At 40.2% G+C, this 24,612-nt stretch overlaps 1 protein-coding gene across 6 annotated transcripts in view; it reads left to right on the forward strand.

Moving 5' to 3' along the window:
• The window catches only part of MAN2A1 (mannosidase alpha class 2A member 1), a 121,077-nt gene that overhangs the window by 13,359 nt on the left and 83,106 nt on the right, over positions 1-24,612 (forward strand). For 2 of the 6 annotated variants that reach the window (XM_082337327.1, XM_082337328.1), the window contains exons 2-4: positions 295-555; positions 10,296-10,440; positions 23,371-23,542. In XM_082337327.1, coding sequence (XP_082193453.1) covers positions 295-555; positions 10,296-10,440; positions 23,371-23,542 — 578 coding nt within the window. Of the gene's footprint in view, positions 1-294; positions 556-3,094; positions 3,190-7,865; positions 8,050-10,295; positions 10,441-18,373; positions 18,451-22,478; positions 22,586-23,370; positions 23,543-24,612 lie in introns of those variants that run through there. The other 4 variants (XM_082337329.1, XM_082337330.1, XM_082337331.1 and 1 more) reach the window with 4 other exon arrangements.

The following is a 24,612-nucleotide window of genomic DNA, read 5'->3' on the forward strand; positions in this document are numbered from 1 at the left end:
TGGTGCTTAAAACAGTGTGACCTTTTAAGAATATCTTTATATCACTGACTAAATCTTGTGCTGCGAATTCAAGTTCATAGTGGAAAATGTAACTTCTGTTCTTTTTCCTTATTCTGGAAGGAGAAGGTTTGATATGTTGGTTCAATTTCTTATTAGTTTGTCTTTACATAAAATACAGAATAAAGATTTATTTGATTTTTTTGTGTGATCATATGCTATTGTGAATTTGTTTTTTTAAATTCTGTCAAAAATTGGTCTGAGAAATGATTAAACTTTACTTTTCTTTTTTTACAGGGCCAGATTTCAATATTGCAAGAAAAAATAGATCATTTAGAACGCCTATTGGCAGAAAATAATGAGATTATTTCAAACATACGAGATTCTGTGATTAATCTGAGTGAATCAGTAAAGGATGGTCAAAAAAATCCAGAGGCTATAAACTTCAGTCAAGGATCTCTCTCTGAGCTTTTTCCTTCTGCTTCAGTTTTGCTTGCAGTTGATTCTGAGGATTGTTTGTTTGCTTCAAAAAGTGGAAGCCGTGATTCAGGTGTGCAGGTAAGCAGTATGTCTTTCTCTCTTATTCTGCTGGTGTCCTATCTGTCATTAACTTTTAATTCTGCAAATGTCTAATTACTGGTAAAAGCTTGGTACTAAGCTCCTAATCTAAGACATAATAGAATTATTCAAGTGACTATTGTGTTTAACAGATGTTATGAAACTGCTCCTTTTTACCTTTTTTAAACTGTCTAGAAATTAAATGGTGATTATGAAGAGCCAACATTTCAGAATGCTTAAAAGTTCTTAAAAAAGCCCTAACAAAAACCAGTGATTATACTCAGATTATTGTCCAGTACTATCAGAAGTTCTTTGGAAAGAATTTATTTGAGAGTCTCTTTCAGTTTCCCAAAATTGTTCTAAAATTGATGACAAATAAATTGGAAATAGTGGATAGCCTTGATTTAAACAGCTTTTACATTTTAGGGATATACATGTGTAGATGGGTCTTGAGGGGGAGGCAAAGAATGTTCAAGAACTAACAATTTAAAAAAAATCTTAGGTACTGTGTTGCCTTTTGAATGCCATTTCTGTATTTCAGCATTCCTGTGTGCCTCCAGTTTGTATAGGCACTTTGATCAGGAGTATAATGAGGAATATATACAATGTTGACTGGTTGGCATGAACTGGGGAGGTTGAAGTTTTAAAGTCAAACACTTCTAGTTTAATTTATTTTGCTTTCTGGTGATGCTTGTGAGTTCATGGAGTCTTATATATTCAGTTTTAATGGAGTGTTTCAGGAGTGCTGAGAATACTGTGTGAAGTTTGTGATCTGTACTGTTTTTGGGAGTCTTGTGGGAGTACTATAAATATTCATGGTACTCTAAAGCAAAGATTAAATTTTGAAGTCCAGCTTTCTCATTCTAGAAGTGAAAGCATTCCTATTGTAGGAGAAAGACAGTGGACTTAAGATGAATAAGTACACATATTAGAACAATTGTAACCTCTGATGTATCATTCATAATGCCTTTAAGCTCTTCAGGGATAGGCACCACCTTAATATGTCTTTTACAGAGAAAGTAGGTTTTTTAAAGGCAATATCTGACTGTTCATGTTTCTAATATACATTAAGACTTCTGTGCAGGAAAGTAAAGCATGTGGACCTATGATTACATGTTTTCAAATTACTGGATTGTTAACTTTCCCTCTACAGTCTGTTACCATATTAAGTGATGTGCTTTTTTACGTGCATTAGAAATAAGTAATAGCAAATATGAAGTGTGAATTTTGAGGTAAAATGTGTTGGCTTAAATTCCTGGACATGTTAACCTGTTACAAATGGAAAGTTAAACATGTTTTCTTAAACTGTTGTCATATTTTGCTTCACCTTTGCAGAACACCAGAACATGTACCTTCTATCAACTAATGCACCTACTAGTAGCTAACCTGCTTTTTGATAACTTTCCTTACTTTTAAGGTTATATGCCTGTACTTAAGTAACAAGTATAGCAGGGAATATTCTTAATACTATTCCCTTACTCACACTTTCTTTCCTTGCCTTGCACAGGGAGGGGGGGCTTTAATGTTCTTCGTGTCATTGCATTAGTACCTTATACTCAGCAGGTTATCCACCATCATCCTTAAATCGCTTTAACACTGCATCTGTATACAGTTTCTCATCCTGTGAGTCTGACCCGCATTTCAGTTAGGGAATCTAAGACCTCGACTTTAGCAGAATTCCTGTAACACCACATTAACAAGCTGATATAAATTACTGTATTTGAATATGGTTTTACTATTTAATACTTCGCCAAGCTTGATGCATTCTGCAAGCTCAGTTAGTTTATTTTCTTCTATTTTTTTATAAAGACTGAGAAATTCTGAGATTATTTTGAGCATTATTTTTTTTAATTTTATTTTAAATTCTAAAACAGCTTATAAGTGTTAATTACCTGCTGTTGATAAATGTTAACTTAAACCCACAGATTTGGACCTTACTTTTTCCATGTTTGTCTTTTAAGTGGATGCATGAGAATGAAATGAGAGACTAAAAGAAGTAAGAGCTAATATAGGTGAGACACAGTGTTTGGATAAAAATCACTTTAGAGCATGAAGGCAAAAGGGGCTTCACTGAATAAATTATGGGAGTTCATTGTAGTCTCCCATAATGGAGAAACCATTATAAGAATGGGTTCAAATATGGATTAAAAATCTTCGTGATATTTCGTTGATAAATATTACCAGGAGTTGCTACTCAGAGAGATGTATTTTCTTTCTTTGCATGAATTGGACAAAACAAGTTACTAATAACATGAGACCCAAACGATTCTTGCATAGGATAGCTAGAGGATTTTTTTCATGGAGGATTTGTAAATCAAGACATTGTATACTTTGTTACTTGTGATATTTGTAAGTAGGTAGGAAATTGTAATAGAGCTGGCCACTGAAAATAACACTGAATTGAGAATTCATGTAATTTAAATTAAATAGAAGACTAATGTGTACTTTTTTTTCAAAAGACAAAAATGGAGCTAAGTAATAAAACCAACAAAGTGAAGAACTCTGGATTAAATATGGTTATGACCTGACACTTTTTTAGGTCAGTAGTTCAAGAAGTATCTGGAATTTGTGCTCAAAGAAGATAGAATTCTCAACAGCCATCATGCTGAGCTGGAAGGTCTTTTAACTAATACGGTGAGGTGTCTCCTCTCTTGTCCCTTTCAACTACTGAAGCATCTAACATTGTGCTTAGTAATGTTGCTCCTTTTAAAAATGAGGCATGAATCACTTATTAAGGAGGCGACCTGAAGAGGCATGAACTATGCTTTTATTTCTTCTGTGCAGTGGTTTAGCGTTCACTGGGGTAAATGTTGTGATGTTTGCCCAAGACTTGCATTACTTCAAGAGTTTTAGTCCCTCAGTATAAAGAAAGAATAAGCCTATATAGAAAAGAAGACAACTGATAAATTTTCAAATGTTTTAATTGAAAAGCTTGTAGCAACATGACTGTCTCTTGGAGCATCCATAATAAAGACAGGCAGCATCTTTTCTGAATTTCTGTTTGTCTACTGTTTTTACAAAGCCCTTGCTTACTGTATCAGTGTTTTATACTTAGAAATGAAATTAAAATATGTCCAGGAAATACTTGTCTTTAACCTTTTTTACTTCTTACTGACTATTGGAACTTATTCTTCTCTCGCAGTCATGTAACCTGGTCAAGTGATGATGTAGTTTGTAATTAATCCTTTTCACAGTTCTTACTAAGGATGGTGTTATATGAAAGATAAAAATGGCTTAACATCTGTCTTCTGGATGTCTTGGCATAAGTGCAATGATTTCAGCCTGATCTGGCTTCAGTTTATTCCAGTGGAAGTTTTTGGATCCTGATTTTTTTTTTCTTGGCTTTTTTTTAACTGCTTCTGATTAACATTCAAATCAGAGAATGACTGAATGGTTGAGGTTGGTAAGGACCTCTGTTGGTCATCTGATCCAACCCCATGCTCAAGCAGGTCCACCTAGAGCCAGTTGCCCAGGAGCATGTCCAGATGGCTTTTGAATATCTTCAAGGATGGAGACAGCACAACCTCTCTGGGCAACCTGTGTCAGTGCTCGGTCACTCTCACAGGGAACAAGTGTTTCTTGGTGTTCAGAAGGAACCTCCTGTGTTTTAGTTTGTGCTCATTGCCTCTTGTCTTGTCACTGGGCAGCACTGAAAGGAACTTGGCCTCTCCGGTGCACTCTCCCTTCAGGTATTTATATGCATTGATAAGATCCCCCCAAACCATCTCTAGGCTAAACAGTCCCAGCTCTCTCAGCTTTTCTCATAGGAGAGCTGCTCCAGTCCCTTTATCATATTAGTGGCCATTTGCTGGACTCTCTCCAGTGTGTCCATGTTTCTCTTGTACTGGGGAGCTCAGAACTGGACCCAGCACTCCAGGTGTGGCCTCACCAGTGCTGAGTAGAGGGGAAGGATCACCTCCCTTGTCCTGCTGGCAATGCTCATCCTTAAAGCAGCCCAGAATGCCATTGGCCTTCTTTGCTGCAAGGGCACGTTGCTGTCTCATGTTCAACTTGGTGTCCAGTGGGACCGCCAGGGCCTTTCCTGCCAAGCTGCTTTCTAGCTGGGTGGCCCCCAGTGTGTACTTGTGCCTGGCATTGTTCATCCCCAGGGGCAGGATTTTGCAGTTCCTCTTGTTGAACTGCATCTGGTTCCTGTTGGCCCAGTTCTGCAGCCCATTGAGATCCCTCTGGATGGCAGCACAACCCTCTTGTATCAGCCCCTCCTCCCAGTTTGGTGCCATCTACAAATTTGCTGAGGGTGCACTCTGCCCCATCATCCAAATCATTAATGAAGATGTTAAACAGGATTGGACCTAGTATTGACCTCTGGGTGCACCCCTGGTTACTGGCCTCCAACTAGACTTCATGCCACTGATCACCACCCTCTGGGCATAGCTGTTCAGCTCATTTTTGATTCATCTCACTGTCTGCTCATCCAGCCCATACTTCAACAGCTTCTCTGTGAGGATCTTACAGGAGGCAGTGCTGAAAGCCTTATAGAAGTCAAGGTAGACAATATCCCCTGTTCTCCCCTTATCTACCAGGCCAGTCATTTCATCATAAAAGTTTCTCAGGTTGGTCAAGCATGACTTGCCCTTGGTGAATCCATGCTGACTACTCATGTTGACTTTCTTCTGGTTCCTGTGCCTGGAAATGGTTTCCAGGATTAGCTGCTCCATCACCTTCCCAGGGATCAAGGTGAGGCTGACCAGCCTGCAGTTCCCTGGGTCCTCCTTCTTGTCCTTCTTGAAGATAGGAGTGACATAGCTTTCATTCAGTCCTTGGGCACTTCTCCTAATCACCATGGTTGTTCAAAGGTTCTTGAGAGTGGCCTTGCAGTGACATCAGCCAGCTCCCTCAATACTTGTGGGTGCATCCTACCAGGGCCCATGGATGTAGGTATTTCCATTTTGTTCAAGTATTCCCTGACCTGGCCCTTTTCCACCAAGGGCACATGTTCCTTGCTCCAGACTTTTCCCTGGGTCTCTGGGGCCTGGGATTCCTGAAGGCCAGTCTTGCTAGTGAAGACAGAGGTGAAGAAGATACTCACTACGTCAGCCTTTTGCATGTCTTATGTCACCAGGCCCCCTGTGTCATTCAGTAACAGGCTCTAGCCTTCCTTTTGTCATCTGTGTGCCCTGACATTTTTGCCTGACTTCTGCTTGTTGGGATGGACTGCTTTTGAGCTTGGAGGAGGTGATCCTTGAATATTAACCAGTTTTCTTGAGCCCCTTTTCCCTCCAGGGTCTTATCCTGTGGGACTCTGCCAGGCAAAGAGGCCAAAGTGTGCTCTCCTGAAGTCCAGTGATGTGATCTTGCTTTTTGCCCTCCTCTCAGGATCCTGAACTCTGCTATCTCATGGTCACTGCAGCCAGTGCTGCCTTTGGCCTTCACAGCCCCAACGAGCCCCTACTTGTTGGCAAGTAAGAGGTCCAGCAGAGCACCTCTCCTCACTGGCTCCTCTGTCAATTGGGTTAGGAATTTGTCACTGATGCACTCCAGAAACCTAGATTGTTTATGCCCTGCTCTATTGTCCTTCCAGCACATAACAGGGTGGTAAGTTCTCCATGAGGACCAGGTCTTGCAAATGTGAGGCCGCTCCTATCTGTCTGTTGGAGGGCCTCATCCACTTGTTCCTGGGCAGGCGGTCTATAGCAGACATCCACTACAGTGTCACCCGTACTGGTCTGCTTTTTAATCCGTGCCCATAAACTCTCAGTTGACTTCTCATCCGTCCACAGGCAGAGCTCCATGCACACCAGCTGCCTTTTCACATAAAGGCCAACTCTCCCTCCTCGTCTTTCTGGCCTGTCTTTCCTCAAGAGCTTGTGTCCTTCCATTGCAACTTTACCGTCATTGGAGTCATCCCACCATGTCTCCATTATCCCAAAAAGATCGTAGGCTTGCAACTGCACACAGATCTGTAACTCGTCTTGTTTATTCCTCCTGGTGTGTGCATTAGTGTACTTCAGAGAGGCACTCTGGCATGCTAATTTCCCAGAAGGGTTTATGGGGATTTTTCTGTAATTGCCTGTAGGCACTTCCTTGGTTACATGCAAATGCTGGAGATGACCATGCTTGAGCCCTATTTTGTTGATTTTTTTTTTTAAGATTTTTTTTTTATCCTTTCATGTGACGTCACTCCCTCACAGGGCTGCTCTCCCTACCCCTTTGTTCCTAGCTAAAAGCTCTCCTTAACAGGTCAGCCATCCTCCTGGCAAAGATACCTTTGTCCCACTTAGTGAGTTGGATCTCATCTTTCCTAAGAAGACACTGATCTGCAAACAGGGTCCCAAAACCTGTTCCCAACACCAGCTCGGCAGCCAATTATTGACCTGTACTATCCATGTCCTCCTCTCACACCCCTACCCCTCAATGGTGGGATTGAAGAGGACACCCCCTGGGTCTCCATGACCTTGATCACTACCCCTAGAGCTCTCTAGTCACTTCTGATGCAGTCCAAGTTGCCCCTGGCAGTATCATTGGTGCCCACATGGAAGAACAAGGGGTAGTAGTGGGTTGGACAAGCTTCGACAGGTCCTCTGCCACATCCTAGATCTGGACCCCTGGCAGGCAGCAAACCTCTATAGATGATGGGTCAGGCCATGGTGCCAGTTATTTCAGAGAACTGCTGGTTATGATTCCAAGATCTGTTTCATGAATTGCAGTTTCTAGCTCTTGAGCTCATAATCGTGGGAGCATGATTTGAGATAACTGTAAGGTAATAGATGTTAGGGAAAAATTATGTATGTTATGGACTGTAAAAATTGGTATCTTGCAGATTGTAGAAGGTTACTTGTGAAATTCAGGCTCCATCTGTGAGAAAAACTCACAGGAATGTGGGCAATTCCATGAATTGTTGCTTTTTAAACAAATGTGTTTTCATAGTTGAAATGTCAAAAGAGTATCAGTCTTAAGGTCACTCATTGGTAACTGGCACATTTACAGAGTATGCACTTAACTTGCTTCAGAAGGTTGCATTTCACAGAAGAATTACAGTTCCGCAAAGTCAAATTTTAGAAAAGCAAGAAAATATGGTATTAGAGTAATTTCAATGTAACCGTTATTTGATCCCTTCCAGCTGGCCCTACAGAATGCATATATCGGCAAGTATTGCACCTGTATTTTCCATTAACCAATATTGTCTAAAGGTGGAAGCAATCCTGGTGGAGCTTGGACAAGAAGATTTCATAAAGGCCATGGATATTTAGTGTACAGACATTGTAGGCCCAACTGAGGCTCTACTAGTTCTAGGATTACAGTGGCTTGTATTCCCATTTAACATTACTTACTTCTCTTTGTATCTTAAGCTAAAGGCCTGTGGTGGTTTGACCTTGGCTGGCTGCCAGATGCCAACCCTCTGCAGTCCTTGACACCCAACCTGGGACTTGAGGAATGAGAGATCAGAACAGTAATCGGGAGTGGTACTGGCCAAAATTGGATTGGACATTGCCAGAGTGAAATAACTGGGGATTCTTTTGTTGTTATAATAAGGTGAAAGGACAAGGGGTGGAGTTTTATCATTTGTGTAAATTTTCCACTTTTTCAGTGCTGTTATGTCATTTTGATTTTTGTGTGGGAATTTTTTTCTTGTAGATGTAGATGAAGTTTGTGAAGAGTGTGTGATGAATGTATATTTTTATCAACTGTTCTTAAATATGTGTTTCACAGAGGTGAGGGTGGAATGTACTGGGTGCAGGTGCCCAGGTGTTGACCGCAGGGGGACTCCAGAGGGTGATGTTTGTGTGCAGAGGCCAGTGCTGCCCCATGCTGGACACAGCCATTCCAACCAGCTCTGAAACAGACCCACTGCAGGATACAGCTGAGCCCTCCATCAGCAAGGGTGCTGGCACCTCTGGGAGAAAGTGTTTTAAAAAGGAGGAAAATGTGAGGTATAAAAAAAAAAAAAGGTGGGAGAGACCACCCTGTGAACACCAAGGTCATTAAAGAAGGAAGGGGAGAAGGTGCTTCAGCTAGTGGAGCAGGTTGGGGAGAAGATCACTGTGGAGCAAGTATTTTCTTTCAGCCCATGGAGGACCCCATGCTGGAGCACGTGGATATTTCTAGAAGGGACTGTGGCCCATGGGGGATCCACACTGGAGGAGTTCCTGAAGGACTGTAGCATGGGGAGAGGATCCCATGCTGTAGCAGTTCATGAAGGAATGTAGCTTGTTGAAGGGATCCCATGCTGGAGCAGGCAAAAAATGTGAGGAGGAAGGAGGGACAGAGAGGAACAATTATGGACTGACTGCAACCCCTATACCCCTGCACCACTTGGGGCAGGGGGCCATAGAGGAGTTGGGAATGGAGTGAAGTTGAACTGGGCTAGAAGAGGGGTGGGGAGAAGGTGTTTTAGTTTTGTCTTTGTTTCTCACTATCCAACTCTATTTTAACTGGCAATAAATTAATTTAATGTTCCCCAAGTCAGGTCTGTTTTGTCTGTGATGGTAATTGGTATGTGATCTCCCTGTCTTTATCTTGACCCACGAGCTTTTAATCTTATTTCTACCCCTGTCCTGTTGAGGAGGGGAAGTGAGAGAGCAGCTGGGTGGGGGTTTGGCAGCCACACAGCCAAGGTCAACCCATCTCAAGGCCTTAACTTCTTTAGTCAGATGTTTGTTTCAGATGTCTGTATTTTTCTCAAGTTTCCTAGCAGGACAGAAAACAGCTTACTGCTGGAAAGTTTTAACTCCTGTGGTGGTCATGTAGTAAATGACTCCTGTAGGCTATTTTTGTGGAAGTGAAATGTTTGTTGAAGAAAGTTTGTCAGGTGTACAATTGTATTCTAACATGGGGTTAGAACTAAGCTAAAGTTTAGTTTAAGTTTTTTTGAACTATAGTGGCAGTAAAAGGCTTGTCCGGATGCTAATTCATGTTCATCAAATTTGCCTTCTTTCCTAAAAGCAGAGCAAGAACATTAAAGAAAAAAAAAAAAAGAGAAGTTGGATATGGTAACTTTGGTCTAAACTCACATTAGAAGATTCTCTTTGAAGCTATCTGGTAGTATCTAAATTTCATAGGAACTCGTTAAAGTAACTCTAGAGTTGCTTTAATAACCTGTAACCTTCTTATTTGGATTGACAAATGAAATATGTCCTTCTTTGTATAATTGCTGTACTGGGCAACAGTAAATATATAAAGAGCTTTTTAATAGCAATTGGTTATAGTTCTGAACATTTTTCCTTGATAGTTTCTTTCAGTTTCCTTTTGTGAGTTTGACTTTTAGAATCATAGGATCATTTAGGTTGGAAAAGACCTTTAAGATCATCAAGTCCAACCATTAACCTAGCACTGCCAAGTCCACCACTTTTGCCTCAATCTCTCTCATGTTGTCATCTCTTGTTACTGCTTGCTTAGTTTGTCCACTTCATCTTCTGCATTCCCCTATTTAGTATATTGTGTTATTGTATATAATTCTCTGCCAGCCCTCCTGTCCCAATGCCATTGTGAGCTGTCATAATTTTTGTGACTTAAGACTCTTCTTCCTACCCTTTATCTAATCAATTTCAGTTTCCTCAGAACTGGGCCTGCCAAATGCTCTGCTTCCTGCCAGCTGTGTCTTGGGTGTCCTAGTGTGACTTGAAACTTGTTCTCATTTGTCAGTTTTCTATTCATTTGACACTTCATCTCTCCCTGTGACATAAGCAAGCAGATCCATTTTTGATGAAAACAGCTTTGGTTTTTAATAGCAGAATTGTTTTTGTGAATTCATGTTTTATGTTCCTTTTACCCTTTTTTAGATGTTGGATGTCTATGACATTCTTCCTTTCGATAATCCAGATGGTGGCGTGTGGAAACAAGGATTTGATATCACATACAATGAAAATGAATGGGACAGTGAACCGCTTCAAGTTTTTGTCGTGCCTCACTCACATAATGACCCAGGTAATATTTTAACTGTATTGATTTTGGTATCTAGAGGCTTTTGAATTAAGAAATATATTGCCATTTCTGTTAAGGTTTGGGTTTTTTTGAAGCATCCTACTTAATATGTTAGATTAGGCAGTTGCACATGTATAATTCAAGTGCCATTGACTTCAAGTGACAACTATTATGGTAAAAGTTGTACATGTACTTATTTATTAACTGGAGTAGAACTTCAGTGTTGATATTGGAAGGTAATATGCATTTTCTGTGTTCATTCTGCTAATAACCCAGTCGGTGTATTCATTGCTGCATTAAATATGGCCTGTTCTTATTTTGACTTTTTGGACTGTTATAGATATTTAACCCTCAGCTTGTGCTAAAGAGATGTGGTTTTTGGAAGGTGTGACAATGGCAAATAATTTTTTTGAGGTGTGACAATGGCAAATCATTTTTTTGATGTTTTTGACTGTAACACTTTCTTTACTGTTTTGTACACATCCCCACCCCCAACCTACAGTGGGATAATATGAAGTCTGGATTTAAACTGAAACCTAGGTATGCTTGCATAATTTCACTTCTTCCTCCCAAGTGGATATTTACTGTGTAATAAATGAAATGGGGAAGTGTCACTTCATTTTGAAAGTACTGTAAAATACACCCAAAAGTAGTGAATTATACTGCTGCAGTATAGTCCTGGTACGTGTACACTGACTGGTGAAGTTGCTTGTTCTTGCGGAAAGCCACAGTTTCGGCGATTTTGAACTTTACTACTGTGTATCTCTTAACAGTATAATTTGTTGTTTGAAGTACTGTGGATCTGAGTGAAGTGAGATACAGTAGTTTGAACATAAGTGACTTTTATTTGCACGTCTCTAGCATTTTCAAAGAAAATGAACACTGGAATTTGGAGGGACTGTATTGTCCAGTTATGACAGCTAAAATAACAAAGTATGGATACAGTAAAAATATTCAGAGAAAATAATCACAGTATAAACTTTGATCTGCCTTTTTGTAGAACTGTCTTTAAACCGGTGTCCATTTGTTTCCTCTCTGGTGGTTGTTCTCCTGAAAACTTTCCCAGAGAGAAGCCATGCTCTGTACAGTCATTTAATGAATCTGAAACCATCCTAAAGGAATGTACAGAACTTCTAATTCTCTTGGTTCTTATTAGAATGGGGTATGGAGTTTACTGCTCTCCCTTCTTTCTGCTGAAGCTATAGCAGGATCATATCCTGATTGGGGGAGAACAGTTGTCATCCAGTTGCCTGGTGTCACATCTGTCCTCCTGAGATGAATTTAGCTGGATTGAACAAAGACCTCCTGCACCGTGCAGGCTGAGGTAGCTCTGCAGGAGCACGAGGCTTGGGAGCTGCAGGGGAAACTCCTGAGGGAAGCTGCAAAGAGTTTTGCATAAAACTTCACCGGTGTCCATTCAAGTCATGAGGTTAGGTAGTGGCTCAGTGCTCTGGCACTGATTTTTTTTTTTTTTTTTTTTTCTTTTTTTCCAGATGCAGTCTGTTAGTGGAGGCTAAGAGCCTGCACTTCTAAGCTTCACATTCCTTGCCCCTTTTTCAGTACATCAGTAGAGGAGACTTTTTTTACGTCCTTGATATTAACTTTCAGACCGTTTGTTTTGGTAGACTTTTCCAAATGTAAACAGTCAATCCATTCTAACTCTGTTGCTAAGCTTGCTGTTTCATGACTCTGTCTAGGTTGATAGATCAAAATGAGATCTTCTCTTCCTACTCCAGAATTTATAAAAAAATTCTGTGGTTCCATAACTGCACATCCAAGATGTTTCAGATCTTTTGGCATTGCTGTTAGAGATGGACCTCTGCCCCTTTCTCTAGAGGAGGCTAGTTTTGGCTATCCATATGGGTCCTGTAAAAGAGTTTTGGTTTGTTTTTTTTTTAACACAACCCCTCGTTGTTCTTCTACAGGTTCTAGTAATTTTGATTTGATTTTTTTTATTATTTTATTTGTATTTTATTTACAGTTCTCCTGTAACTGTCTTCCAAAACAGACTATATTGGGCTGACTTCCTCTGTGGTGCCTGGCCTGTCTTGTCAGTACTCCATGCAGAACTGACTAGTTGCTGTTGCCATTCTGGAAGGGCTCTTTGGAGCTAACCTTTAGGTTTCTGACTTCCAGCCTTCTACTTTCTTCTTCACATCTAGATTCCTGTCTTGCCCCCTATAATCAGGCAGAGAGCTGTGCTAGATTTTCACAGCCAACACCTTTTGTATCGGACAGACTTTGGTGTTAGGTGCCTTAATCTAGTGTTTGGTTCATCCTGTAGCACCAGTTCTGCTTACCAAAAGTGGCCCACTGGGCACTCATATGGTAAGGAATTTGAGCATTCAAGTTCATAGAATCATAGCGTGCTTTGGGATGGAAGGGAGCTTTAAAGGTTGTCTATTCCAAACCCCTTGCAATGGGCAGAGACATCTTCAACTAGATTGGGTTGCTCAGAGCCCCATCTATCCTGTCCTTGAATGTTTCCAAGGATAGGGCATCTACCACCTCTCTGGGCAACCCGTTCCAGTGTTTCACCACCCTCATTGTGAAAATTTTTTTTCCTTGTGTTCAATCTAAATCTGCCCTCCTTTAGTTTAAAACCATTACCACTTGTCCTGTCGCAGCAGGCCTTGCTAAAAAGACTATCCCCATCTTTCTTGTAGGCTCCCTTTAGGTATTGAAAGGCTGCAATAAGGTCTCCCCACAGCCTTCTCTTCTGCAGGCTGAACAACTCCAGGTCTTTCAGCCTTTCCTCATAGCAGAGATGTTCCATCCCTCTTATCATTTTTGTGGCCCTCCTCTGGACCCTCTCGAACAGGTCCATGTCTTTCCTGTGCTGAGGACTCCAGAGCTGGACACGGTACTCCAGGTGGGGTCTTACCAGCATGGAGTAGAGGGGCAGAATCACCTCCCTCACCCTGCTGGCCATGCTTCTTTTGATGCAGCCCAGGATACCGTTGGCTTTCTGGGCTGCAAGCGCACATTACTGGCTCATGTCCAGCTTTTCATCCCCCAGTACCCCCCAAGTCCTTCTCCTCAGGGCTGCTCTCAATCCCTTCATCCCCCAGCCTGTACTGATACAGGGGATTGCCCCAACCCAGCTGCAGGACCTTGCACTTGGCCTTGTTGAACCTCATGAGGTTCACACAGGCCCATTTCTCCAGCTTGTCCAGGTCCCTCTGGCTGGCATCCCATCCCTCAGGTGTGTCAACCGCAACACTCAGCTTGGTGTCATCTGCAAACTTGCTGAGGGTGCACTCAATCCCACTATCTGTGTCATTGATGAAAATATTAAACAGCACTGGCCCCAGTACGGACCCCTGAGGGGCACCACTCATTACTGTTCTCCATCTGGACATCAAGCCATTGACCACTACCCTCTGGATGCGACCATCCAGCCAGTTTGCTATCCACCGAACAGTTCGCCCATCAAATCCATATCCTTCCAATTTAGAGAGAAGGATATTGTGGGGCACCATGTCAAAGGCCTTACAGAAGTCCAGATAGATGACATCCCTAGCTCTTCCCTTGTCCACTGATGCAGTCACTCCATCATAGAAGGCCACTTGGTTGGTCAGGCAGGACGTGCCCTTGGTGAAGCCATGCTGGCTGTCTCGAATCACCTCCCTGTCCTCCATATGCCTTAGCGTAGCTTCTAGGAGGATCTATTCCATGATCTTCCCAGGCACAGAGGTGAGGCTGACAGGTCGATAGTTCCCAGAGTCTTCCTTTTTACCCTTCTTAAAAATGGGTGCTGTGTTTCCCCTTTTCCAGTCCCCAGTGACTTCACTTGACTGCCATGACTTTTTAAATACCATGGAGAGTGGCTTGGCAACATCATCAGCCAATTCCTTCAGGACTCTGGAAGGCATCTTGTCAGGACCCATAGACTTACGTACGTTTACGTTCGTCAGGCGGTCATGAACCTGATCTTCACTTACAGTGGGAGGAACTTTGCCCCCCGATCCCTGTCAAATGGTTCATTGACTTGGGAGGTGTGAGGAGAGAGGTTGCCAGCGAAGACTGAGGCAAAGAAGTTGTTGAGTACCTCCAGCCTTTTCCTCATCTGTTGTTACCAGCTTGCCAATTTTGCTCATCAGACGGGGTACGCTTTCTGTAACCTTCCTTTTCTGGTTGACATACCTGTAGAAGCCCTTCTTATTATTTGTGTCCCTCACCAGGTTCAGCTCCAGACGAGCCTTGGCCTTCCTGATCCCATCCTTACACAAGGAGGCAGTGTCCCTGTACTCTTCCCAGGATACCAGTCCCTGCTTCCACTGTCTGTGCATTCTCTCCTTTAGTTTGACCAACAGGTCATGACTCAGCCATGCCAGTCTCTTCCCTTCCTTGCCTCATTTCTTTCACCTGGGGATTGAGAGCTCTTACACTCTATGGAAAGCATCCTTAAAGATCTGCCATCTCTGTTCTGCTCCCTTGTCCCTGACGGCCATTTCACAGGGGGTCCTGTTGATTAACTCCTTGAAGAGCCGGAAGTTTGCTTTCCTAAAACTCAGGATCCTGACTATACTCTTCACCTGACCCTTATCTCTCAGGACTGTGAACTCTCCCAGTGTGTGATCACTGCAGCTGAGGCTGCCTCCAATCCCAACATCACTGATGAGCTCACTTGCATTGGTGACCACCAGATCTAGTATTACATCCCTTCTAGTAGGTCTGTCTGTTACCTGGCTTAAGAAGTTGTCCTTCATGCACTCCAGGAGAGTCTCCTAGATTGCCTACAGCCTGCAGTGTTACTTTCCCAGCAGATGTTGGGGTGGTTGAAATCCCCCAGCAGGACAAGAGCCTGTGAGCATGAAGCTTCCTGTAGTTGGAAGTTACTGGACCTCTTTTCACATCACGATTATTTTGGTAGATACTAATATCTGTCACTACAAATTACATTCTCCTTCACTGTATCCCAAGCAAGGCGTGCAGTCTTGAGGCTGCTGTTGACTTAGCTGGCCAATAGCAAAGGCTGTCAATATCAGGTTATGCTGGAGGAGGCTTTGTCAGAGCCTCCAGATTTTTAGATGTGTCTCTTTTGGGACTAGCAGACTAAATAGCTCTGTATTGCTCCTATGAGAAGGGTTCCAAAAATAGTAGAATTGGTGGGAAGGACACATCTCTTGCTAGCCTCCAAATTAGGATGGGAGGTTACTAAGCTCACTCAGTGAGGAATGCCTTGAGCTTCACTATATATTTGCCATGGCGCTTGAAGTATTACACCTTCTTTTGGAAGCAAGGGTTTTTCTCTACATCCAGAGAAATGGGCAATTCCACTCTATGTATGGCATTCTTCTCTGTCAGGTTTGGGTTCTTGGTCTGTGTTTAAAATACCCAACCAAACAACAAAAAAACCCAGCAAAAATACCAACCCCAAACCCCCAAACAAACACCTCAACAACAAGAAAACAAACAAAAAACCAGAAGCCCCAAATAAAAACCAACCACACCACCAAAAACCAAAAAAAAACCAACCAAAACCCCCCACCCTCCCACCCCCTCCAAAAAAAGTTTTTGAGTCACCAGAATTATTAAACTTCTAAGACAGGTAAGGCATAGTTACTTCTCTACAACCAGAGATAGCCTCACCAACATCTTTTCCTGTTTAACTTTTTGTGTTATCAATCATGGAATTTCCTGTACTTTCCCAGTAGGAATTTTCTACTTACCCAGGAATTATGTTTGTGATGTGTCTGTCTATTCCTTAATTTTACATCTGAATGATATCTCTTGGTACACTTGAGAGCTCCATTTAATGAAGTTTAATTTGATTCTGTTTTGCCCTCTCCACCACTGCTCTGGCCCTCTTCCAAATATGTGTGGGCCATAATGAACTTAGCTTCAGAGATGGATTTTTACTAGTATTCGGATAGTTATCTTGGAGTCACTCGTTAAATCTCTAGCAAGGTATGTGTTCTTCCAGCTCTCTGAAAGAAGTTGTCGCTGTGGCTGCACCTTCAATAATAAGGTTTGAAGAATTCTGTGAAGTTGAGAGCTGTCTGTCTTTCTATTGAAGGATTTTTCCTGCTAGGTTATTCCCAAGGACTTGGTTTAAGTCTTAATGGTGTTGTCATTCACCTTTGATAGCTGACCTTTTTACTGGTGTCCAGTCCTTATTCCTTAGTACCTAAGTTATTCATGCCTTTACTGTAAAATTATATCTGTCCTTTTACCAGCAGCAACTAAAATCAAGAAATCTGCATCTCCTCATGCACACAATCTAAATATCTACTAGCTTGTTCAGGCTCCTCAGTTGATATCAAGCAGAGTTAAACTGAGATATAATCCTGGTAAGTGTGTTGTGTTCCATCACCAAAGGTGATCGTGAAAGACTGGTTGTTGTTTGCTTTCACGAAGAGGGTTATCATAGAAATCTCCTGACTTGGTACTGCTTTTGGTAAGGAAATTTCTGTGGAATTTTCTGTAGTATGAAACTGCATATTAATAAGGACTTGAAAGAAGGAAAATTTATCAGTAACAGAGATCTGAAATCTCTTGTATAGCTAATGGTTGCATTATTCCTTTCCCACAGAAGATTAAAAGGCATGGTGCAAAGGAAATGCCTTCTGGTAAAAAAGTTTAAGGCATAATGAACCTATAGTATAACAATGTCCGTGAAAATATTTACCAAGAAATGGGGTCAGTAAAGATATAACTATATGAGCTGCAGAAGCTTTAAATTCTCATTACATTTTATGTTTTCTCATCTGAAGCTACTTGGTCTTTAACTTTTCATGTAACCAGTTATGCTAATGAGAATCTGTAGCTCAAAGGCAAAGAAACTGCCTTGAAACAGAATCCATAGGGAAAGGGGTAGTCTTAGGTTCCACGTTCTGTTTTGGGGCATGACTTGTGTGCTGATGCTCTGAAACACTTGGTGTTGCTAAGTTCTGCTAAATCTAGGCTAACTGCTTTCTGTGTAAATTCAACCAGGACCTACAGACTTGGCGTCTCTATGCTTCTCTCTTCAGTAGCTAATATAGTTACCCATTATTGGGAAATCAGGTGTGAGATTGAGTCCCCTTCACACTTTGATCAGTGGCAGGCATAATTGTCTTTTAGCTGATGGCAGTCGATGAACATTTGAGCACCTTAGTAGCATGTTTGATCTGGGGGGGAACTCACCCAGTGCAGATTAATCTCAAGCCGCAGAGAGATGTTCAGTTTATAAACAGCTGTGTTGTGTGAGGTTATACTCATCACAGATGGGTGGCATTTCTTTCTGGAGCAGATTAAGGAGTGATGGTATAACCTGCTGTGCTGGCAAAGCCCTTGTGTTAGCTCTCATGTGCTTCAGAAGCAGTTTCATGTGACTGCCTGAAGTGGATTAAGCAGCTGAACTCCAGAGGGGAGAATCCTGCTCAGGGACAGCAATATTGTCAACCAGCACAACTGGACTTAAAAGATGATGTTCAGATATGACCCAAGGGGTTGAAAGACACTACTAGCATTTATTGCTCTGTTGGCAGTGATGATTACGAATTGAGACTTGTGAGCTTTGTAATATACGTGTGTACCAGATCAGGGTATTTTATTGCTGAATGTGCTTGTTACAGACACTTAAGTGAAATTGAGAGAGACTAAAATACATTTTCCCCCCCACTCTGCCTGCCCCCCGTCGCCCCTTCCTACCTAAGTAAAAATGTATGTGAAAGTGTATGTGCACCTATGTCAGGTCTAAATACTACTTTTTTAACACTTCATTAATTATCTATAGTATTGGTAACTTTACCTTACCAGCACTCACATTAACCCCTTTTTATTATTTAAGACAGTCTCCATTTCTCAGGTGGTAATCTGTATAGCCTTATGAAGTTAATTGCAGTGTTAAGATAAAAGAAAACTTAAGAATGAAAGTTTGATGCTCTTAACAGACCATGGAGTTTCAGGTTTGTTTTCTGTTGACCAAATCTGGATATGGTTTTCAGGTGACTTCTTATTTTTCCTGACATGTTTGGAACACAGATTATTTAGACTGTTGACTGACCCACCAAAAGAAAACAACAGGTTAGTATAAAGGTGCAGCACAAAAGAAAAAAGGCTAGTTGAATGACATCTGAAAACTTTGCTTTTAGAAGTTTCAGACTGTAAATTGGAAGTTCACTGATTGATATATTCATGTTGTGTTTTGATAGGAAGACTAAAAAACATCAGTCATCGCTGTTTGTCTAGAACTTGTTTTCCTTTTTGTAAACAGCAACAATATACAGTGTTTTCTAAAAAAAAAAAAGAACTGTGAAGGCTATGTAAAGACTTTAAAATATACATTCAATGGTGAACACCTATTTTTTCTATTGTAGAGGAAGATGAGATCTAGGAATAGAATGGGAAACTGGGCAGCTCACAAGTTTTTCTTGACATGCTGAATTATGGATATCTGAGTTTTATTCCTGGCTCACTTCTCAATATTTCTGTGGTTGCATATGAGGTGGAAGAAGAGTTCTAGGGAGAGAGGGTTTTTTTTCCCTTTGTCTGGGAAAACAAAAAAAAATTCAGGGCAGTTCCACTGAAAATTGACAGGACTTTCACAGAGAGCACACTTTTAATTCCTGATCAGTATAAATTTTCTTTCCATCTTAGTTATGAGGGCAGCAGATTTGATATGTACAAAGCAGAAACAGACCTTGCATTGTGTAACACATAAGAAGCCTAATTACAATTTTTGAAGTACTGCATCGTTCATGACCAATTTGCTTCTGGTGAAATGTGCAATCATTTGAGTTTTTAGCTATGCTTATGGAATTAAATGTGATAAATATGGAATGATTCTTGAGATCCATTGAACAGAAATCTTTTACAAGTTCAAGTATGCCATTGGAAAAGTAAATACACTGTTGTACCTTTTTAATATTGGTGCCTCTGCTCCTACCTAAATTACTTTATTTCAGAGAACATTTTTGGGGAACAAGGGTCTCATCTTCTATTTATCTTCTTATGAATCAGAATGAATGCTTCAACACAGGGATGTTCCAGATGGCTTTTTGTCTTATTCTGGTTTATACTATGCCAAATAGAAAAATGAAGAACAATCTTGGACTGCTTTTAGTTTTAATTTTGAGATAGTAAAGTGCTTTTACTTAATTAGGTCACTTTTTGAACAATGCTAATTTGTCAACCTCTGTTCTGATTTTGTCCTGAAACTTTGCCTGTATCTCTACAACTGTGCCTTAACTGTGCTAAGACACAAGAATACCTTTCTGTGGTGCAAAGAGCTGATAGGGCTTCATGAAGGAAACTGGACTGGAAAGTGTAGATTCTTATGTGATATTAGGGACTGAGATGGGAAATAATAAATTTAATGTGGTAATCTTTAGTAGTAGAGTTATAGCTAGCAACTATAAATTAATTTATTTGTTGTTCTGTTCAGGTTTTGGTAATTTTTTTTTAATCTTTATGGCTCCATATAAAGTTGGACAGCCCCTGTAAGTCATGGGGTTAGGAGCTATCAATGGCATGAAATTTAACAAGCAAATGCCAGATTCTGCACCTAGGACAGAGTGTAAATTGGGAGAGGAGTGGCTGGAGAGCAGCCCTGCAGAAAGGGATCTGGGGGTGCTGGCTGACAGCAGGCTCAACAGGTCTCAGCAGCGTGCCCTGGCAGCCAAGAGGGCAAACAGCATCCTGGGGAGCATCACACACAGCACAGCCAGATGGTCAAAAGAGGTGATTGTCCCGCTGCATTCAGCGTTGGTGCAGCCGCACCTTGAGTACTGTGTGCGTTTCTGGGCCCCACAATTTAAGAAGGATGTGGAGGTTCTTTAATGTGTCCAGAGGAGGGTAACAAAGCTGGTGGAAGGACTGGCAGGCATGTCCTGTTGGGAGTGGCTGAGGACTTTGGGTTTGTCTAGTTTGGAGAAAAGGAGGCTGAGGGGTGACCTCATTGCTCTCTACAGCCTCCTGAGGAGGGGAGTAGAGAGGGAGGTGCTGATCTCTTCTATCTGGTACATCTGGGAAGGGCTCAAAGGTGCACCAGAGGAGGTTCAGACTTGACATTAAGAAGCCTTTCTTTACCAAGAGGGTGGTCAAATGCTGGAACAGGCTTCCTAGAGAGGTGGTCAACGTCCCAGGCCTGTCAGTGTTTAAGAGGTATTTGGACAATGCCCTTCATAACACGCTTTCACTTTTGGTCAACTCTGGTCAGGCAGTTGGATTAGATGATTATTGTAGGTCCCTTCCAACTGGAAATATTATGTTCTGTTCTATTCTGCTCTTTTTAGAAATAAATATATTTCAGTGCAAGATGCCAGGTGCATGGTAATTAAATTTCAGAGAACTTTGTTGGCTTGCAACTAACTTTGTGAATACTTGTAAATATTTCCTAGGACTTTCTGAAGATTCAGTGTGTTAACCATGGTATACCCTTCCTCTATAGCTCAGTAAAATGAATAGATCAAAATAAAACAACCTCTAATCATAACACTGCTCTTCCTAAATCATAATATATTCTTATGCCAGCTGCTTTGTCATTTAGCTCTGTGCTTCTTTATTTAGGTTGTTTTATTAAGTTTTTCAAGAATGTTTAAGAGGACTAATTGAGTGTAAATTTGCTTTTATTGCTACAATATAAGAATCTACTAAAACAGTTTATTATTATGATATATTTCTGTATAGGAAAAGCATAGTATAGTTTTAGTTCATCCACTGTTAGTTGTGTGCTGACATGATATTATCTCTTGCAGAAGAAATTCCTGGTAAGAAGCTATAAATTTGTAGTCTGCTACATGTGGATCTTTTAATGTAAATATTAGTAAAATATTTCTTTGGTTTGTTGAAAAGTAAATGAGCACTGAAAAATATTAATTGGTCATGTGATCACAATTATTTGAGTGAAAGCTTCCATAAAAAAAACTTACTGAAATAGGCAGAGATCACAACAAATTTTGATTAAAAACAGTACAAAAGGAAACTAAATTCAGCTTATTTATTGCTTGTGTTTTCAGTCTTCAAGAAACTAGTATATAATAGTAATTTACTGTCAACTTTTTTGTATTAAGCTGTTTGCATGCCACTAAAGAAAGTATGTTTCAAGTTTAGATTTTAAGCCCTCATATGAATTGTCTTGACAAAATGCATTTTTCCCCTTTAAGGTAGATTAGATTAGATCCTAGTGTTTTATCTGTACAGAAACTTATATGTGATGATTCTTCTAGATGCTAAACATCTGTTGAAAAAAAAAAAATGAGCTAGCACTTTTCCTATGGAATGTTATAGTTTTATTTCCTCATTTGCAAAGTAAAAAAGGGAGTTTTTTGGAAATTTGTGGTGGTTTTGTTTGTTTCTGAATACTTTATTAAAATTTAACCTTTAAAATGTGAGAGTGCAACCTGAAAGTAGTGCCACCAAAGAGTGCACTAGTGTCTAGTGGTTATTCCTAATTACAAGATTCTTCATTTGAAATATAATTAACAAATTGATGTGAACTGGAAAATAATGTGCATATTGTCAAATTACATTAGCTCTGCATTTCTATCTAAGATTAATGTAATTTATTTTTTATTGTTAAAATAATGTAGAACATATCCTTTCTGAATCAATATTCAGACTCTATTCAGTAATAAAGTGGTTTCCTTTTATTGGACTTAAAAATTATTTTTAATACTAAAATTTTGTGCATTTGTATAACTGCCTTGAAACAATATTATCTCATTCAAGAGGAGCCTAATGCTATATCTTCTTATAAGCAGATTGACATTATGCTAGAATGGCAGTGCCTCTGCAGAACAGAACTGGTAAATCAGAGTGGAATCACTAAGGTCATATTTGTCTAGAGTACAATCCTCACATTGTGTGGAAGCTTTCACAAAATCTTAAAGTGTGGATGCATGCTATAGGACCAATTTGTAACCTAGCTTGCATTCTTCAGTAGTTAATCTGCTGTATATGATACTTCCTTAAACCTCTCTGCTGAGTCTCTTTTGGAAGCACTTGAATGAAAATGCTCATGCATGACAAGAGCTGGTGTGAAGAGTAGGAATATGCCACTTGTGTATTAAGTATACAGGCTTATCTGCTTCTTTTTTCCGGTTATAGTTACAGAAAGAACACATCCCTTCCAGGTTCTGGGAAGGAAGATGCATGTACTTTCTCATGCAAGATTTTAGGGAGAGGTTAAAGAATTTCATGGAAGGCTCTGCACTCTGAGGTCTGAATATGTGTTAAAGTTGGTTTTTCCTTTACTCTGCATCTCATTGATATCTTTTCTAATGAGGGGGTGCAGCTACAATGTATTTCTTTTCTCAGTCATTGCTAACAAACCCCTCATTCATAAATGATGCTGAACATGTGCTGCAGGACTTACTGCTGGTTTGTTTGACCCTGTTTTATTTCTTTACCTTCAAAGTCTGTGGGATACCATTAGTGGCTCTTAATTTTCTCTTCAAGCTGTGGGTGTAAGATGCTGCTAGTAAGGATTTTCGTTCAATTGTTTTACATAAAGTAGGGTGATGGGGTGCTTTATGACTTGAAAGAAGACATAAGACATTGAGGGAAGGATTAGGAGATGTTGAAGGTTTGTGTGTAGGGAATAGGGCTTGCGCTGGGAAGGTGATCTGTTAGTAGACGCTACAGTCCTCCTGATGTGAGAGATGAGGAAACGTGTTGGAAGTTATCAAGGAAGATCAGTTTGCAGATACGTACATCTTTCTTTTCAACCACTTAATTTGTGCTTAAATTAAAAAATCCACGATGGTTTAAATCTGTGTATTCTGTTGATCAAAGTAGAAAGCCTAATATTCCATATATTTATACGTTTAGGAAATAAAATGTCTGAACATAGTAAAAAGAAACTCCTGGAGAGTTTAGCACTTTGAACTGTCCATAGTGTGTAAAGTTCAGCTTTTTAAGAAGATGCTTCACTTTTTGTAGGGAGTGGGAAGAAGGCAGGTCTCTAAGACTGTTGAAAGCAACTTACATTTCTTATTTTCTTAGGTTGGCTGAAGACTTTTGATGATTACTTCAGAGATCAAACACAGCATATCTTAAATAATATGGTTATAAAACTGCAAGAAGACAGCCGAAGGAAATTTATGTGGTCTGAGATTTCATACTTTTCAAAATGGTGGGATGGAATAGATAGCCAAAAAAAGGATGCCGTTAAAAGGTTTGAACACTGAACTATTTCTTTTCTTTCATGTGGCATGTTCTGAGACTTTGTGTATTTGACTAAACTGTAAACTTGAGATTTCACTTGTTGTGATGCAGAATTGCTAGAATAATCAGCTACTGAAGTTCTGATTTTTTTGGGCTTGGTTGATTTCCCCCCCCCAGTTAGAAAGTAAAACTCTGTTTAGAGAAGTGAAGCCAAATTACTAAGTTGCTAAAAAAACTGGCTAAAATTTTCCATGTACAACCATGAAGATGTCATTCAAATTGTAATGAAGTTGTGATTATAAACTTTATTTGAAGTCATCTTGAAGTATTGGCAATAGAATAAAAACAGTCTTTCATATTAGCTATTTATGGTAACGTTTTCTTCAGGTATAACACAATTATGAAATGAGTTGTTTTGTTTTTAAATACATGTATTTTTTAGAAACATGCAGCTGCTTAAATGGTAAAGTAGTACATACTCTACACCCTTGTTCTTCTTAATTCTTTTTAAAATTGCAAGTCAAAATGTAATACAGAAGTAAAAGGTTTGCCTGAATTTTGAGACAAGAAAGTGTGTTGCTTGGATAAACTTGAAGTAAGGATCTAGTTTGGAGTTTTCAAAAAGGGTTTGTTTTGTTTTGTTTTGTACTTTGCTTTAAGACAGCATCCAACACTTCTTACCTCATCTCTGTGATGCCCAGCTTCTCATGCTGTGCTTCAAAATGCATGAGTTTCAGTGTAAATTAAGGCTATGAGAGCCTTACAGCTGCAAAGGTTAGGTAATGCTGGAAATCTTAGGAATGACATAGAAAACTATCTATTTAAAAATTCATGTACAATGCATGAGTATTATAGCACAGCTGGGTTTTTTTGAGGTTAGAAAGATCCCTTGGAACACAATAAACAGTAAATGATAGTCACTAGGGAACCGTGCCCTTTCTTCAGGGAATCAGGTATTGGTTAAACTGCTGTAAGACTTACAGAAGCTGCACTGGAGATTATTTTGCTGTATGTTTTTCATTACGCTTAAGGGTATTATCAAAACTTAGAGAAATTATAGATGTTTGCTGTATTTATTTC

The sequence above is a fragment of the Platalea leucorodia genome, assembly GCF_965183815.1.
Source record: "Platalea leucorodia genome assembly, chromosome: Z".
NCBI lineage: Eukaryota > Metazoa > Chordata > Aves > Pelecaniformes > Threskiornithidae > Platalea > Platalea leucorodia.